We start from the raw sequence: 20,256 nt of genomic DNA on the forward strand, positions 1-20,256 counted from the left end.
AACCAAAAAATAAAGCGTTCTTAACCGTAGGTCACTCAAGAACAAATTGCAGTTATCGAATTAGTTCTACTTGTATTATTTATGTGTCTAAAATCCTCATAATTCTTGTGTAATAGTCGCTTAAAAGTAACACAATCATAAGGTACGAAAAAGTAGAGATATCTTATTTTTTCACAAAAATCTAATTACCATGTTCAAGCGGGCTAAGAAATTATTCCGACACACCAACGAAAGGTTAAATAAAACAAATTAAAACAAACAATTCGTCAAGAAGAATAGACCCTCCGTCATAAATCCTGATATTTCACCTGTGTAAGGGCGCAAGCGCGAAAGCCTAAGCCGCTGAAATTCAGTGTACTACAAGCTCCTAGAGAAACCGCCGCGTCAAGTTCTTGTAAAAATTGCCGACGAAACACGAAAATATAACTAAAATACGTACAATTATAACTGAAAACTAAATTAATTTAAACTTTTAAACACTAATACGAGATTTTTAGTAAATAATTCTATTTTGAGTGTTGTGTTTCGTGTAGATTTTCGGGTTTTTAAGTTATCAGAATGTGGTGGATTTTGCGGCGAGCGAGGCTGACCGGCGCGTCGCTCTTTAGTTCGGCGTCGTCTACAAACAATAACAATAATACTAAAACAGGTAATGTAGACTTTTGTAAGTTTTTAAACTTATTGGAACAAACTTTGAAATTTAATTTTTTACATATCCCTGTTATTTTATGTTTTATTTGGCATTAAGTCTGAGTAATCTTTATGAGAATATTGTTGAATTTTTTAAGAAGAATTAAAAATAAATAAAATGAAACATAAAAAGCTCTATAATATCTATAGCGATGCACCGAAAAATAATTATTTTCAGTTTAGTCTAAGAAAGAATAATTAATATCATGTTTATTTAATTAATTTGCGATTCATTACAATATTTTGTTGTATGATTATTATTAAGAAATGATAAAATGAGAAGCTTCTTCACTTCAATCATAACAGGACGATGTAAACTTGACGTAGCAGTTTAGAAATATCATCTTGTACCCGGTATTATTAATGCAAAAGCATTTTTAGGATTTAAATTTAATTCCAACTAAATCTAACTAGAATCCAAGGCATCCTCTTAATTGATCTATTCATTTGTTTCCAGGTACACAAGATTTCTAGGGATGTAAGTTATTCGTCCAATGAAGAGGTTTATTACGTTGGTAACATTTCTTGAATAATTAAATCCCACCAAAAACATTTCCATGTTAAATGTTGCCAGACTCGCTGTGTCAAAAAGTTATCAGATCTCATGTAGAGCCAAGCTTCTAACACTACACGCCCTAACTCTACAAGGCCTAACTTCCCAAACTCTACACCTTAGTCAAAATATGTGGCTTGGCGGCGTAAGATGAAAAATTAATTCACTGTTCATTACTTTTGTGTTATACAATAGTTCTTGTAGTAACGAACGGCCAAGCCACATATTTTGACTAAGGTGTAGAGTTTGTGAAGTTAGACCTTGTAGAGTTAGGGCGTGTAGTGTTAGAAGCTTGGCTCTACATGAGATCTGATAACTTTTTGACAGAGCGAGTCTGGCAACATTTAACATGAAAATGTTTTTGGTGGGATTTCATTTCTTTTTGTAAGTTGTTTGTAACAAAATTTTATATGTCGATTAAAGTTTTAATTTTTTTTTTACAAGGAGTACCTAACTATACATAAGTATATATATCTAGGGGAACTAAGTTTAAGATTATTAGATTAGACCTCTAGCGTCATCAAAATTTAATTTAAAATTACAGGTCTCATACAAACTCCCATCCCCTAGTTTAAGGGGTTGGGGGATGAAAGTTACAAGTTTTATAATTTTTTTGTTGTTTGTGTGCTAATACTAGCTTACATACAAAATTTCAGCTTTAGGACATTAGGAAATACCTTAAGAATTTTGATGATCATCAGTGAGCCAGTGACGAAATAAGCGTTTTTTAGATATAAATAAAATCTGAAGTATAAAAGCTAATGTAATTAAAACTTAATATGTTCAATAAGTCCGCTATTGACAATAAATCCCGAAAATTTTGTTGATCTAGCATAATCCAAACCCAAGTTATGAGGGTTCAAAAAAACGTCGAAGCGCTTCGAGAAAAGGTTATTAAAGGTAGTGCCCGTACTGCGCTTCGCTTGTTCACTTGGCTCGTCTTGGCGGGGGCACTACCGTGCCCCCAGATTTAATTGATAATATTATATGAAAAATATAATTATATTACGAGTATTATCCTACACAAGTCGGGCTTTTGAACCGTACTCCAATTGCTTGGGGTTATTTTAAGGGTTCTTTGATGAGCCAATTATGAAAGAGATGATAATATGTAAATATCATCTTTTTTCTAAATATTATGTCTGTAGATACATAAGTAATTAAAATAGGAGAATTAATTAAAATAAACATTAGACCCTCTGATTACCTAACGTTTTCGTGATACATTGTTCTATGATTTCTATATACAAAAAACTAATATTAGTAAATAAATATGTAAATTCACATACAAAAAAGTAACTAAAACACTTAACATAGAAAATTCAACCAAATTGGTAGTTACTGTCACTAAGCGCAAAGAACACGGAATATTATAAAAGTTAATAGTACTACCTACTAACATAGTATTATACTATCTGTGATAGTACTAAACATTAGCTAGATAACCATTAGTTACAAACACTTTAACCCGGATTAACTAGCGTCATCTGTTGCAAAGAGATAATAAATTAATGTTTATGTACTATGTTACACTAAATTATCTAGTTTTGGCAATGTTATTTTACAGTATAGTACAGTCACAGAATACATAATAGTAGCTAAACGCTGGGGCGGTGGTGGCTCAGTGGTGAGACCTCGGACTTTGAATCGATAAGTCCGGGGTTCGAGACCAGGCGAGCGCGCAGGAAATAAATTGATTTTTCAATTTATCTGCGCATTTTGTAACATCACCACTGCTCGAACGGTGAAGGAAAACATCGTGAGGAAACCGACATGTCGAAGAATTAAAAAGTTCGACGACATGTGTCATCCGCCAACACGCACTTGGCCAGCGTGGTGGATTATGGCCTGTACCCTCATAGGAGGCCCGTGTCCCAGCAGTGGGAACGTATATGGGTGATGATGATGATGAGCTAAACGCTAGTACAGTCTCGCTTCCAACTATTAAATAATATTTTATTTTGTGTCTGCGTGCATGATTTTCTCATTTTTCCTTAGCTAAGTATTCCGGATTATTAAGTAGCATAGACACTTTGGATATGGTTTAAAGTGTATTTAAAAATAGGCTGTTATTTGCGTATAACGGCTCAAGTTTAACGTTTCAAATTCTTATCATAATTTGTCTAATGATGGATCATTATAGATTATAGCCAACTCGCACCCACGAATTGTCTATGTAAGGATAATAATCTTACATTGTAGATACCTACTATTGTATTACATTAATGCTAATATAGCATGGATTTCTTAATGGACATTACATATTTACCTTATTAAGTGGAAAAAAGATCTATTAGGAAATATTATTATTATGTAGATGCTTAAGCAAGCTACACGATAAGGCTGAAAGTATTAAGCTATTTTTATCTTTACAGGAAATAGGGCTATTATTAAATGCTTAAGCACACTGCACGATTAGCCTGATGGGTCTCATAAATATACGCTCGGGATTTGCGTGAAATGAAAATAATGATATTTTATACCTTTCTTTTATATTTCCTTCTAATATCTACCCAAAAGCAATGAGAAGAAATTAGGACAGAAAAATAATAAAGGCATGTCAAAATGTAGGTAAACATCGAACAAAGACTGCTTACTTGTTTCTTAAATAATAATTCTTTGTTTTTTATAATTATTTGAATTAGTTTTAAAACATGTCTTACATTTTGATATTAATATTCGTGCTATATTAATTGGTTACTTTAAAGAACACAAGTATTCAATACTAGCTTTCCGCCCGCGGCTTCGCCCGCGTTTTCAAAGAAAAACCCGCATAGTTCCCGTTCCCGTGGGATTTCCGGGATAAAACCTATCCAAGTTACCCTCTATATGTGTGCTAAATTTCATTCAAATCCATTCAGTAGTTTTTACGTGAAAGTGTAACAAACATCCATACATCCATACTTACAAACTTTCGCCTTTATAATAGTATATATGTAGTAGGATGAGGAGAGTGAAATATCGCAGCGTAAGCCGAGTGGCTCCTTGTCAGGGATGATTTCACACGCTTTATCATTCATTCAGTTTTATTGTTTTCCATGTTTTTCTATTTCAATTTTTTCCTGTTTCACGTCGAATTCGCATCTTTATAGAATGCGTTAAATCTCTAACAAATAATTGTGTTTTATGAGATTTACAGCCCGATTTCTGAATTGAGTACCTATTTGATGTTAAGTACGCAAACGCGCTCAAACCATACTAAAATTCTGCTTTTTAATTTTCTTGTGTCTGACATAAGTTTTCTCAAACCTGAATCACAGTTGACTGATATATACTACGTACCCTGAATCAAAACAATTCTCGATTCAGAAAACGGTTGTTAAACCTATGTTTAACTATATATTCAATACTAGCTGCGTTTGGCGGTTTCGCCCGCGTGGCTCCGCTCCTGTCGGTCTTAGTGAGATGATATAATATATCCTATAGCCTTCCTCGATGAATGGGCTGTCTAACACCGAAATAATTTTTCAAATCGGACCAGTAGTTCCTGAGATTAGCGCGTTCAAACAAACTCTTCAGCTTTATAATATTAGTATAGATTGCCCCACTTTCAAATACCACACGGGAATATATTATACCACTAATTAGAGAATGGACTGAATATAATATCAATTAGGCTTGTGAAATCTAACCTAAATCCGCTTTGCTGAGTAATTGATTCTGATTGATTTGCAGAGTGCTTTCGCAATCGTTTTTAAGTTTAAACCTATCAGTACGAGTGGTCTATAGTGTACCTAACGGCCAATTAAATTTATCGATTGTTTTATGTATATGTAGACTACAATAACACAGCGTAGTTTTAAAAGAAATAGACGTCTCATTTGTGGAGATGGTTCTTGGTGGAAGTAAGTGAAGAAGTTATTCAGCTGTCATTGGAATAATGGTTAGGATTTTAGTCACTATTGTAGAAATATTTATGAAGTATTGTTATATAATTAACTGGTAATGGAGCATCAGAGCTTTATGATGACATGACCTCTCGTTCTCATAATGCTATTTTAATGTACGATATTTTAATCATTTATTCATTTTATGATAACATTTCGTATAAACTTAAATATTTTTCCACGAAATAGTATCTAAGTATCTACAACGTTTAATGATGTAACATCCACATATTAAATAATATTTTCCTTTAATATCGACACGATAAGATGACAATCCTCATCGTTTGATAAATAATTACAACTTTATTTACATCATGATGCTGCATGATGTAAATAAAGTTGTAATTATTTTTTCTTAGATTAACGATAATCTAGTAATATATTATCTGTGCCATAATCTAACGATCAATTTTCATATAATCCAACATCCTAAGAGCCAAGTACGAAGAATCGATGGTTAATTAGGACGTTCCAATAAAAGTGCTACATCAGCGAACACTTGACCGAGTACGGACCAGGCTTCGCGCCAAAAACCTTCCGAGACACTTTGACAGTTCGAGACGGTTCTTCAGAAGCCGACATTGTTTGAAATTGTGATTTTGAACGATGTAATCTTGATGTAATAATTATTAAGTACGTGGGTTTGTGATAAATTATCTTCAAAGCTAGGACAATATAAGCTTCAAAGCATGAACTTGGAAATAATTGGAATATATTAGAATACTAACTTACCACCCGCGGCTTCGCCCGCTTTGTCTAAAACCTAATAAATTATATACAAAAACCTTTCTCTTGAATCACTCTATCAATTAAAAAAAACCGCATCAAAATCCGTTGCGTAGTTTTAAAGATTTAAGTATACAAAGGGACTTAGGGACAGAGAAAGCGACTTTGTTTTATACTATGTAGTGATACATATATTCTTCTAGCTTGGAATATATTGTCCAAACCATATAATTCTAGTGAAAAATCTAGTTTGCTTCGCTGGCAAAACTAATTTTTCAAATATACCTGTGAAACAAGTCTGATGTAGAGCTCTCTATTATATAAATAGCGCTATATTTAGTAAAATCGGATGCTAAACTAATATCATGTATTTAAAGAGTTACATTTGTGTCTTTGTGACTTTGTTTTAAAATTTCCTGAAAATATAAAAGTCTTTGTTACTTAAATCATTTTAAAATACTTTCCTCAGAAGGAAGAATCTTTTGAAGTTTTTATCGTGGTTCAAAGTCAGGGCGAATAACTACTAACTTATATAGTTTTGTGCTGCATTGAGGCGATAATATTAACTTTCCAATCTTGATAGAGCCTCTATACAATGATTAATATAAAAAGGTTCTATTGTAGGCTGAATGTATATATAAATAACCCGCGTAACTAAAATTTTTTATCTTTATCTATTAAGTACTACGCTAATCTCTTATGTTTTTAATATTTATAATTATTTATAATTTGGTGTGGTTTAAAGTTGTTCAATAAATAAAACTGATTACTTAGAACTATTTTAAATTCTGCTATAAACTAATTCTATAGTTAACCTCCTGAGACCCAGGATTTTTTTTTCTTTCTTTTTTAATAAAAATTAGCTGTATCTGTTCTAATGCAATTATAGATATTACAAAAAATGGAAAAAAAAGTCTTTCGTGGAAAACTTGGATTTTCTTTATGTCATATATATATTACAAGGGGTCCCAGTTCCAAGTGTAATAAGTTTATGAAAATGAAGAAAAACTACATGTTTTTTTAGTTATTATATATTTTTAAACTTGAATCCAAATATTTATTATTCTATCCATTGTTCTGTGTCTATTTTTCGTACCCTGGTTAAAAGATATGTATTTTTAAGGGTGAGCAACGACCAGTTCAAGTATTTTGCACTGACGTGGCGGTGTATTTATACTGTCACGTCCACCCCTAGGTCTTATTTCTAATCCATCCTCTCGGTCAGCCTCTTCTAATACTTGGTCCACGTCATGTGCGTCCCCAAGATGGTCTGCTAACAACTGAAGATGACATACATAGTGACGATTCAATTCTGACGTGACTCATACTCATAGGACGAATGGAAGAAGAATCATTTTCTGGTATTTGGGCGGCTTCATCGGTATCATTTGGGGGATTATCTTCATCTCAAAAATTTATTTATTCAATTAGACTTCTTCTAAAAGCACTTTTAAATCATCACAACAGTATTAACATTTACCACCGATTCGGAAAGCAGTATCTATGGAGAAGAACCGGCAAGAAACTCCATAGGTCCATCATATAGGTCAATATTTGACTCATCTAGGTGTTGGTAGATCTCAGTATCTTATAATCCTTGAAAATTATAATAAAATCTATAACATAAACTGAAGAATGTCATATAGGTCCTTGTAACCAATACCAATTTGGCAAGAATTGAGACCAAATGTCCTACCAGTATGACATAAAAGTAAACATTCATATTTTTCGCAAGTTTTAGATTTATCTTACAAAATAACTATTGCGGTTGCAGAAATCATATCTATTATAATTAGATATACAAAGATATACCGCAATATACTAATGGTTCCACTAGAAATCTTAGATTACTGACCACGTGTTTACCGTCGCACAGCCACCGCCACCTTTGAAATGAGAATACTTCAAATCACTGACACTTATAAAACCAAAAACCGTTTGATAAAGCGGATGACATACCACTGTATCGATTTGAGGTATTATTCCCGCATATACGCAAAAGATGGCGTTGAAATATTTTTTTATTGTCTATGTAATATATATATGACCGCAGGCCCCAGGAGGTTAAAATGACCTTTGGTAAGATTCAAAGATACCAAAATCGTCGCCTTACTCCATGACGTGACGGTATTGCCATGATGCGATCTTGAAATTTTACTTCAACGCGCCTAAAGAATTTTCACTTCAAAAATAAACGTGTAAGATACACGTGATACATTCTTCAATTCTAATATATTCATTCTACTAAATTAATTTTAGCAACGATTTTAATCCCTTCTAAATTAGTCTTGTGGAATGAATATCTCAGTTTCAGTTATACATTTTGATGTGTCGTTTGAAATTTAATTATGACTACGCTCGATCTTTTGCGATAATTGTATAATCTACAAGCGGTCCGCCCCGGCTTCGCCCGTGGTACATGTTTACGTTTTCTCTCCATAAGAACCATCCTCGTACTTCAAGAAATGTAATAAAAAAAGAATTATCGAAATCGGTTCAGTTGTTCTCGAGTTATGCGCTTACCAACACATTTTGCGATTCATTTTTATATTATAGATTACGATTATTACGTAACGAAGAAAAATAATCACGAGATTATGACAGTTGATTTATTTTCTTTGAAGCTCATCCGCGATTAATGAGACTTTATGGACTATCCTGCTTTTTATTTTTCAAAATAAAAAAATCTTGTTAATAGTCCAAGAGGTATCTTTGAGTTTAGTTAAAATTGACATAGCTGTTTGCGATATCATTCTGAACATATAGACAAACAACGATATTTAAAGTGTTGATGTTCTGTTTTCTTTAATGTTACAAGTATTTTTTATGCACCTGTAGTTTTTGAAGTGAAACTTCTTTATCGGGATTGTAAAAAAATGTAGTGTAACATTTTTTTCTTATCCCTACCACGCGTGATTCGACGACGTATTTCTTTAAAGTTGCATAGAGTATTTTTTTTTAAATAAGGTCATAAAGAAGTTTCACTTCTTACGTGTGTACTGCGCACACATTTTTTATTTGTTTGTTAGTTAACATTTATATCTTGAAATAAAAATGTAACATATTCATATTGTGTTACGTATTACGGTAAATAAAATAAAAACCTTTTTCCCTGAGATATAAAATAAACTCAAAGACGTTTAGAGGCCGTAAGAGCTTCCATCATTAACTCGACGCACATCGATAGATTTGCAATTTTTCTTAGCACTTTTTTCTCGTAAATCGTAATGGTACATCAAAGGAATCTGAAGTACTTAAGTGTGGAAAGGTGATTATGGTGAAGCAAATACGATTAAAGATTTAACTGATGTTGGTCCGTTTTTTCGTCCAAAGCTGAATTTAGTCACTTCAGCTTTTTTTGGTGAATGGGAATGTATTTTTGTTTGAATCGTGTAAATGGTTGAGGATTTATTTGCTTTCCATATTCTTTAATAATATGAGTAATTGATGAAATATAAAATTTTTTAACAAAAATAAAGAAAACCCAAATTATAAAAAACAAATATTCGATAGAATACAGACGGATAAGCGACGTACTTTTCATGTTATCCTTACGGGTACTACTAACAATTAATACGTAATTAAAACATGTAATACACTCCTTCAGACTCTACACACTAGATATTTATATACATATCTGGTAAAAAAATTTTCAATGAAGATTTCTTAATTGACTATGCTTGTAGCAATCAAATATGTGTACTATGAATGACTACGCATACGAAATCAAATAATACAATGTCCTACTAAATTGACAATGTGAACTAACATTGTGAACGTAACTATATTGCAGTCAGCACGTGCAACGGAATCTCAGAGGAATAAGGTCTGAAGTCAATGTGCTTTATCCCGTTCCAAGATATTCTAGTATTTGAATTTAAAGGATATGATATAGGTATGCTCAAGAGGATAAAATTCAAAGTCAATATGCTTTATTTCTAGATATTCTTACATCTACATGTATCATTTATTATTTATTTAGGTCAGCCAACATAAACCTATATATCTCTATAAGACTAGCTGTGCCCCGCGGTTTTACCCGCAGTGCTCCGTTCGTGTTGGTCTTAACGTGATGGTAATATTATATAGCCTTCCTCGATAAATGGGCTATCTATCACGGAAAGAAAATTTTAAATCGGAACAGTAGTTCCTGAGATTAGCGACTTCAAATCAACAAACTCATCAGTTTTATACTATTAAGTAGGTATAGATATTCTAAGATCTAATTTGTAAGACGTTTTCAAGTATTTTGAACATGAAGGTTGAGGATGAAAGTTATTTAATTGTTATTACGATTTGGAAGTTCAAGAGCAGTCTAGTTTATTTGAAATTATCTTTAAAACTTTAACAACTCAATTAAAATATATATATTTAATGAAACATTAAAGATAATAGAGAGGCGAATTTATGATTTTTTTTAATAAAATATTAATTGCTCGAGTTCTCGGAAACCCATGAAATTAAATAATGTTCATTTTTATATCATTATCTTCGCTTAGTATTAAATTTTCCGAGAACCAATAATATCGTTGAAAGAGGTAAATTAATATTGTTCTATCGAGTTACTTGTAAAGTTTGTGTTGAATTAAACTAATATTATATTGTGAAGTTGAAATTGTTTGAGGAACCGTTATTATATTATTCCGAGAAACCAGGCAATGTAGGAATAGATAATTTAATCGAATATAAGAATTTGCAGTGCTTCTCATCGCTACCGCCTTTTATCCATTTTTCATTTTTCAACATAGAGTGATTGAATCCTGTGGATAGACGCTATTTCTCTTACTATTTCTGTTCCTATTTGAAATTGTCAACTACAATTCAAATATGTAAGTATATTGGAAATTGTATTTTTTTTAATATTAAACAGCTTTCTACAACGTGAGTAAATAAATAGTACAGAGGCAAAGACAACCGCGCTAATCGGTTCCACTACTAAAAGCAAATAACACTTATTTTATGCTTGCCATTCTTTATCATATGACTAGCTGTGCCCTGCGGTTTTACCTGCAGTGCTCCGCTCCAGTTGGTTTTCGCGTGATGATATTATATTATAGTCTATAGTCTTCCTCGATAAATGGGCTATCTAACACCGAATGAATTTTTAAAAATAGGACAAGGGGCCTTAAACAAAGTAACAATTAAAAAACGATAACGAAGTTACAAAAGGCAAAAATGTATGGGATTGACATTAGATAGACCACGTGATCTAACGCGGCGTATGTCAATTGTCTTTGTCTAAGGCCCAGTTTCTGAGATTAGCGCGTTCAAACAAACAAATTCTTCAGCTTTATAATGTAAAGTATATCAAATGCCCTAAAACTTAAAAATTTAAATATCAGCGGCAAATGCATCCTTTCCTCATAGCATCTCTGACATTAACGAGTTGATTCGTTAAAAATGTGACAGCAAAGATTTCCACAGACGCCGTCGCAGAATAAAGTTTTGGTGATGGCGGCGGCTTTAATTACGGCGCTGTTGACTTCATTACGACTTCATTAGCGAGGTAATGCGCTCAGCATATTTATAGCTGGCTAACTTTTGTGTGAGTTGATCCTGCGGGAGGTGTGTAATTCCACTAAGATATGAGATAATTTTTAGGGAATGGCAATCTTTTATCTACTGTAAAGATTGGACTGTTGGCAAAAGAGCAGCAAGCAGCAGTCTAGGTAATTCTGTTTATTTTAACATATACACGACTATTTTTGTTTTGAATAGTTTTAGAGGTCCTGTCGTCGTGTAGTGGGTTTTCATAATCGTCAACTACACTACTTAAGAACATTTATAGGGCTTGTAATCTTCTAAAAGAAGTTTGGACCTTTAGCAGATATGCAGTAGCAATAGTAGCAGTATACATAGTAATTTTTTGTAAACCGTAGGCAATTCTATATTTATAGGATACATACATGTTACATACCTATACAATCTTTTTGTTTGTTTATGCTTTACTAGCCGCTCTATCCGTGTACATCCCGGTTGACCGGGAATATAGGCATAAGATAAAAATAGCCTATGTCACTCTGCTATGTGGTTTTAACTGGTGATAAGATTTTAAAATAGATCCAGCAGTTATGGGAGAAATCATTCCTGAATTGTAGTTTCCTACTACAGGTGTATTTATCAAGTAAATACTCCCATTTAAGTTAATCATAATAGACATATAGATAACAATATATTTATTGATTAAAAGGTCATTGTACATTTAGTTTTGCAACAAAGAAAATGTTCATCCAATTTCGATTCACATCGTATCAAATTTATATTATCCTTTGAAACCATATACGTATTATGTTTATAAAAGATACTTATAGAGGCTCCTATTCAAATATTATCTATGTAATGGATAGCATGGACCCAATTATAGTGTAAATACATTGAAGGTTTTATTCTCGAGTCGATCAGGTTTTAGGTTATATGATAGTGTGACCAGTATCACTTTACATAGAAAATACTCTCTCGTTTTTCCCACATACATTTCACAATGTAGGTTGACAGACCTAGATTTTTAAACTGTCTTTTTTGTACAGAGATAAATTGGTAGGTTACTACTATACGTATAAACGTACCCGCATAGGTAAAGTTGATTCAGGTCTGCGTAAAAATAAATTCAAAATAATATTATAAATGTTGAATAACAAATAAAAATTTCCACGTATTGAGTTATCTATACTTTATATTAGAATGCTGAATAGTTTGTTTGTTTGTTTGAACGCGCTAATCTCGAGAACTGCTGGTCCGATTTGAAAAATTCTTTCGGTGTTAGATAGCCCATTTATCGAGGAAAGCTATAGGCTATATATCATCACGCTAAGACCAACGGAAGCGGAGCCACGCGGGTGAAACCGTGGATCGTTTCACGATCGATCGCAGATAGTATGTTAATACTATCTGCGATCATACCAATACTCTAAAATAATACTTAATAATAATTATCACTAGATTCCTATCTACACATATGTCGAATCGATAAAGAAACTACTTAAAAGGTTTCCCTATATCCATCAATCTTTTTATAAAAGAGGTGAATAACATGTTTTTCTCTAAGTTCGGTCAGCTTATCCTTTCAGTTGATTCTTTACGCACTTTAATAAGCTTATTCGTGAATCTATTTTCAAAGGGTCATTCTTGTGAACTTATTGAGAAGATGTTATTGAATTTATATATTCCTCGTAAAGGCGCAGAGGGATGCTGCAGCTCAAAAGATTAAAATAAACGAACAAAAGATTTATGGATGTATATTGTATATAAACCCTTTTTATAATAATTTGGACATATAATGCAATTTACTGCGTTGTTATTTATATAGGAAGTTAATGGTGTTACGCCGATACAAACAAACTGATAAATTGATTGTTTAAAATGTAGTTTCATTTCGTGTGTAACTACTGTTATAATATATTATACTATATTTGTTATAAGCACCCTGAATCTAAAAACGTAGCTACTTATTTACCATGACTACTTAAAAGTTGATGGACACAGATGGTTGATCACTTACTTGCCCATAACGAGAAAACAACTCGGGTAACGTATGATTTGCATCAACCCCAAAGGGGACGCGGAACTTCGCAAACTCATTTGCCAGTCGTTTACAAACAGCCGAACAAACTTTCCCATTTATAGAATAGCTCTTATCTCAAATTTTAAAGTTACACGGATGAAATTTACCTTTGAACATTAATTTGCGCTCACCAAACCTGGTACGAAATGATAAGCTTTCGCAAGCCGAAGGATTAGACCTTGACCTACTTTTGACAATAGCAAACGGCGCCTCGCAGCATTTTAAGCGATTTCTGCTCAATTGAACCTGAGGAGTTCAATACGAGAAGATTGTATCTAAATCTGTTTGGGTTTTTCTGCAAGAATGCCGCGCTTCGACGGGTGCGAGGTTCGAGAATTTCCCGATGTCTGAATTGTAGAAATACTTTTAAAGTGTTGGAATTGGTTGAGATACTTACGATTAAGTTATTCGAAACTGTTGAGAAGGGCTATTATATTATGTTAAGTATGTGTTATTTAGGACGTAGCATCTTAATACATAATCCGGTTCATTTCTGATATGGTTTTAAACTATGTGTGATGGTAATAAAAGGTCTTTAAGATATAGGACAGATTTTACCACTCAAATTTTTTGGTAGAGTTTGTTTTAGCGCCATTTTCTGTGATTTATTTAAACAGCTACAGTGTGCCTAGTGCGAGTTTTCATCGAGTACGAAACGTTACTATCGCGTTTGCGTCACAGCGAAATTTGTATGGGGAATCAAAGCTTCCCCATACGTCCGCTAGGGGCGCTGTTCGATTTCCCATACTAATTCGGCTGTGACGCAAACGCGATAGTAACGTTTCGTACTCGATGAAAACTCGCACTAGGCACACTGTTACCTAACGGTAAGCATTAGTGTTGTTTTTAAAGATCGACTGTTGTTAAAATATTATTTTATAGCGTTATTTTAATCAAACATTGAATAACCATTTACACTGAATTTTAATCAAAGTATTGAAACAAAAACTTTTACTTTGTAAACATAATTTCTAATTATGAAATATTGATTTTACTTTAAAATAGGTATTAAATTCGCGGTCAATTTAATTAATGAAGTTTTACAAATTAGAGAAACACCGTTCTTTGATAAAATAGATTTACTTATAATTTTATTCTTGATTGTTAAGATTATCCCTACTAATAATTATAAATGCGAAAGTCACTATGTCTGTATATCTGTTACGCTTTCCCGCTTAAACCTCTCAACCGATTTTGATGAAATTTGGCAGACAATCTTTAGATCCTGAGAAATACCTTTTGCGAAATATGTACCACGGGCGAAGCCGGGGCGGTCCGTCAGTATATTTTTATAAATGTCTTATGAGCAAAATGTTATTGAAGTATAATAATTTAAAAGGAAAATAAATATTTTAAATAAATATTTTGACAGGAGTTTGCAAATAGTGAAATTGTTTGCTTAGGATCCGCTGTAGTTCGGAACGTGAATTATAATATTTTTATACTATTAATATAGTTTGCTCAGCGAATATTTTACGTCTTTTTATGTTTTTACTTTATTTCTTCACCGTTTAAGCAATTGGTATCCTATCCTATTAATATTATACATGCGAAAATTTGTGAGAATGGTTGTATGTGTATATAATTGTTACTCTTTTATTGGGTTGGGTTATTGGGTTTTATCCCGGAAATCCCACGGGAACGGGAACTATGCCGGTTTTTCTTTGAAAACGCGGGCGGAGCCGTGTTCTAGTCATACATAATAATACTATATAAAAACTCAATAATTTGCATTATCTTTTTCAAATCCACTGAAATTTGAAAGCATCGACGTAACATTAATTATTATAAGTGCAGCAACGATGCGCCAAAATTTTGTTCAATGTTATATAACACAGCCTCCGTACTTCAGCTTACATTTCAATGATGTAAGTGCTTAACCGACTGCGAGGAGGAGGATCATGTCGAATGTATTCCAACTGCATAAGATGAAAGGCACTCCCTTATGATATTATGCACGTGCATGCACATGCAGACTCACACGCACACACTGACATTTACAAACAATGTCCTGCTTCTTCGAATTTAGTCAAATGGTGCTACTATAAAAAAAAATAGTAGACTGAATAAAAGATTCAAATAGTGTTATGTTCGTTTTTTTATGAAACATTGTTCTTGCTAAGATATACATCAAACATATTCACTACCATGCAAACATGTATATAATTGCGTACAATTTATTTGTAGTTTCAATATAACATTCTAATTTAGAAGCTACTATCTTATACGGCACTAGCTGCGCTCCGCGGTTTCACCCGCGTGGCACCGCTCCTGTTGGTGTTAGCGTGATGAAATAACATAGCCTTCCTTGATGAATGGGCTATCTAGCACCGAAAGAATTTTTCAAATCGGACCAGTAATTCCTGAGATTAGCGCGTTCAATCAAACAAACTCTTCAGCTTTATAATATTAAATATAGATACTACAGATAATATACCATGTTACGATTATCTATGTAACAGTTTGTTCCCAGTGGAAGCTGTGCGTATGAATTATATGACGTCATTAATTATTTGTCACAGTCTGTATAATGCGGTTGAACATTTGCATATTATGGCGCGATTACAGTGCGTATAACCTTGTTTTCGTTAGTTTTGGTTTATTCCACGCGTTTGGAGAAGTAATTAGTAATCTTAGGAGGATCTAGACATAAGATAATAATTATTACAATCAGAGGGCTCGTAGTTATGTTGTTATATTAAAGTAAAAACTATTATATCTGCTTTAATATGTAAATATCATTATATTTCTATTAGTTTCCATCTAATATGTACTATGTAATCTTTTCATATTGAATAATGTGGATATAGAATAGAGTTTTCGAAGAAATTTTAATCTGGAACAAGTTCCTACTTCCTGCTAGTAATATTATCAAAATGAAAGATTGTATGCATCGATTTAGGGTTATACGGATGTATATTTGTTATTCTATCACGCAAAAATGCTTATATAATTTGTATGAATTTGGTACAGAGATAGATGATGTGCTAATTCAAACTATGTAGGTTGTATTAATACAACGTATGTATGTATACCAGGTAACCACTTGAGTGAAGCCGCGGGTTCCAGTTAGTATATCATAATTTTATTAGTAAGTCAAAGAAAAATAAATTGCATATTCTACTTTAATACAAATTAATCTTTGTGCTTAAGCTTAATGCACATTAAGCTTTTTCAACAAGCCTTACACATCTACATCGTTTTTAAGCAATAATACATGACCAAAAGCTGATCCCAACAACCAACACAATTAGCATAATACAATGAAACACTTGCTGACAGCTTCACAACTAAGATTTATGGCTTTGTGAGATAGAATGCGTTCTTAGCACGCGTCAGAGCTTTGTCACTCTATTAGACGGTATATTACCGCGTAATACAACACAATTTGGCGTCATAGCGTGGCATCAGGTTAGCGCTCTGACGTGCTAAGTATGCGTTCAATCTGACAAAGCCTTAAGTGTCCCACGGGTCAGTAGCGACGCAATAATAACAATCAATAGCATAGTGTTCAAACCCCGAATTGAAAAGGGTTTGCTATGACCCTTTGACGTAGAGCGCTATGATTTAATTTCACTTTGAGCTACGATGTGGCTACGGATTGCTACGACCGCTACGTATGCTACGGAGCATATTGTCGGTTATTTCACTTTGAACGTTTTAGGTTACAATTTTTCTAAGTAATTTACAAGCTGATCCTAACTAGTACATACAATAATTAATTAATATAACACAGTGAAACATATCTTACTGACAGCTTCACAACTAAGATTAAGTGTCCCACAGGACAGTAGCAACGCAATAATAATCAATAGTCTAGTGTTCAAACATTGAAAAGGGTTGGCTACGGTCCTTTGACGTAGAAGCTGTCGCTGATTTAATTTCACTTTGAGCTACGGTGTGGCTACGAATTCCTACGAACGCTACGTATGCTACGTATGCTACGAAACGTATTGACGGAATTTCACACTGAGTGGTTTAGGTTAAATTCATCTATGTCGAAGTGAATACTTTTTGAATGATAATTTTATTTCTGTCTTATAATTTTAAATTTAAGTTTGAAATGGATGGATATATTTATACAAATAGATATTATTAATTTCGTTCTGATTAATTTTATTTTGTTTCAATATTAAAGTGTTATCAAAACTTTGGTATATCGCGATAGCAGACCTAATATTCCTTGGAGAAAAAAGCTATTTTCGTAGTTGCTTTTTTCAAATTCAATCCAAAACGATAATTTGTATTTAAATCTAAATAGAGAATATTTAAAAAACAGAAAGGATTTTGCGTTTCTTCACGTTTGTAAATGTAAAACGTCTGCGGGGAAAGGGTTAATAGGAAGGCGTCGACAAATATCTCCATTAGTATTGGCTTCGAAGAAAGAACATGCTTACAGGAAAGGAATTTAATAGGGAAAATGTAAAATCTTTATAATAGCTCGGTAGTTTCTTTAACAAAATAATGTAAGAAGCATCTTTTGTATCGTTTATTTTCTTGTCCATAGCAAAGAGCTATTTAAAATATTTGTTTACTAATAGTAGATAATATTATCACGAATGAAATTTTACATTCAAACAAAGTAAAGAACGGCGAAAGACGCGAGTTCCAATCCCGCCTCATGATCGAATTTTTCTTTAAAAATTTCTCAAATTCATACTCGTTTAAAAATAAACTTGTACTTCATTCAAATATACGAAATTTATTCTAAATCATTTCTATTTAGATACAGCAATATATTTTGCGAGAACTCGTCAACATTTTACTTAAAAAAAAACAAACGATAGACTGAACGTTTTATTTAAGAATATTTTAAGCAAATTTGGGACAAATATTCACATTTTTTAGCCTCGATATTACGGTGGTTTGCGTTATATAATCTGAGCTCTTTGATCGATCAAGTCTTCCACCTCGAATATTGGAATATTGAGGGGCTTCTATACTTAAATTGCTTGAATACAATCTTATACTAAAGCCTTCTTAAAGTCGGATGAAAGATAAAGTATTCTGAGACAAAAGATTGTAAATATAAAATTGTTTTTTTATTTATCAGCACATTATCCTTATTAGAACTGCTCCAATTGGTGAAAGAAAACAAGCGACTAGAAATCAGCACGTTGAAGCACCAATAAAATTGAAGGTAAGTGACATCTTTAATAAGACTTGGCTAGACTGATGATAATGATGAAGATGATGTTAGTGAGAATGATATTCATACCGTGTTATCCAAAATAGACGTTGACTTCTTATAATCCATACTAATATTATAGATGCGAAAGTAACTCTGTCTGTCTGTTACTCAATCACGCCTTAACTACTGAACCAATTTGCATGAAAGGAGAATGCCCATTTTTGGTACTGGTTTTTCTCATGCATCATGACAACAATACTATTAAAAAAATCTCTTCAATTTAGAGGCCTTCTTACCATCGGAAAATATATTTTGAACAGGGAATGTTTTGTAAAGTCTAATAAGACATGTAATTGTTTAGATCCGTTGCCATAGATTTAGTATCCATTACCGGTTACCACGGTAACCAAGCGGTAATTATTATGACATTTATTATGGTAAATAGCTAAATGTATTAATATCGATTATTGTTTTCATTGAATTACAAAAAAATCAATTAACATAAAATCACTCTGTAAGGTATTGTTTATACACTGTAGGTTGTTTTAACATATATAGTGAAGTAAAATAATATAAATATATATAAAAAATATTATTATGACATAGCTTGGTAGGTAACCAGTTATTTCTTATTTGTTTCTTTCTTCGAATATGTAGTGAAAAAATGATTCAAACAACAACAACAATATGTAAACCGAATAAAAACTCTATTGGCATTTTTTAAATATAATATATTTAGGTTTTCTTGAAATCCGTCCCGAAAGATTTCTGGTGCCTACCTACACTAGCCGATGAACAGATAGACTTTGTCTGAAAGCATAAGCTCTACGTATAGATTAAATATGTTAAACGAAAAATAACCTTCAGACGATAAAATACTACCTAAATCACACATAAACCTAACTAAATCGGGTTTATTTAAGTTTTGAGGTTAATTCACATTTTTCTCAATATCTTGAAAACCCCTGTTTTTATCACAAAAAAATCAATTGGTAAAAATCTTTTGAATATCGAAGAACCCTCCAAAACCACTCTGGCATTGATGCAACACTATACTGTGGTCCATACTTTCATGGGCATTCTCCTTTGGTATAGAGATATTTTGATACCCGAGAAAGGACATAGGCTACTAATTTTACAATAGGGACATAGGATAGGTTTTATCCCGGAAATCCCACGGGAACGGAAACTATGCGGGTTCTTTTTTGAAAACGCGGGTGAAGCCGCGGGCGGAAAGCTAGTCTTCATATAAATTTTGATTCCCTATCTCCCAAAAGTTTAATTCATCTTTATATTTTTTTTAACGATGAAAAGGTATGTTAGAAAGAGGACACAGATAGAATTTAATCATTTTAATTTGCATGAGTAATAAGGTCCCTCGCGACTTTTGGAAAAAAGTTGTTAACTAATTGTATTTATTCAAGTAATATCTGTGTATAATTGATTTAAAAAAAATCCTACATTTACCAACAAAAAGAAGAAGAAGGAGAACAATATTCTCTGGGTATGTGAAATATAATATTTTATAAGAATATCACTTACTAATGATACAAGTAAACCCATCGTCAGTGGATAAATTTGGATTATAATCCCAAACACTGGTATATTTGAGATAATTCTTAGAATGGAATTTTTACAAAATTGCGGCTAATATATTTATAACCAAACAGCTTCAAACTCCTTAAGTTTTGTAGAGAATGAAATAAAA

The 20,256-nt window shown here is 32.7% G+C and overlaps 1 protein-coding gene across 1 annotated transcript in view; it reads left to right on the forward strand.

The window, feature by feature from the left end:
* Window positions 1-363: 363 nt before the first annotated feature.
* Window positions 364-20,256, forward strand: part of LOC123694730 — a 109,151-nt gene continuing 89,258 nt past the window's right edge. The window contains exon 1 of the mRNA XM_045640225.1: window positions 364-649. Coding sequence (XP_045496181.1) covers window positions 559-649 — 91 coding nt within the window. The 5' untranslated portion in view covers window positions 364-558. The remainder of the gene's footprint in view (window positions 650-20,256) is intronic.

Source organism: Colias croceus, chromosome 10 (assembly GCF_905220415.1).
Source record: "Colias croceus chromosome 10, ilColCroc2.1".
NCBI classification, from domain to species: Eukaryota; Metazoa; Arthropoda; class Insecta; order Lepidoptera; family Pieridae; genus Colias; species Colias croceus.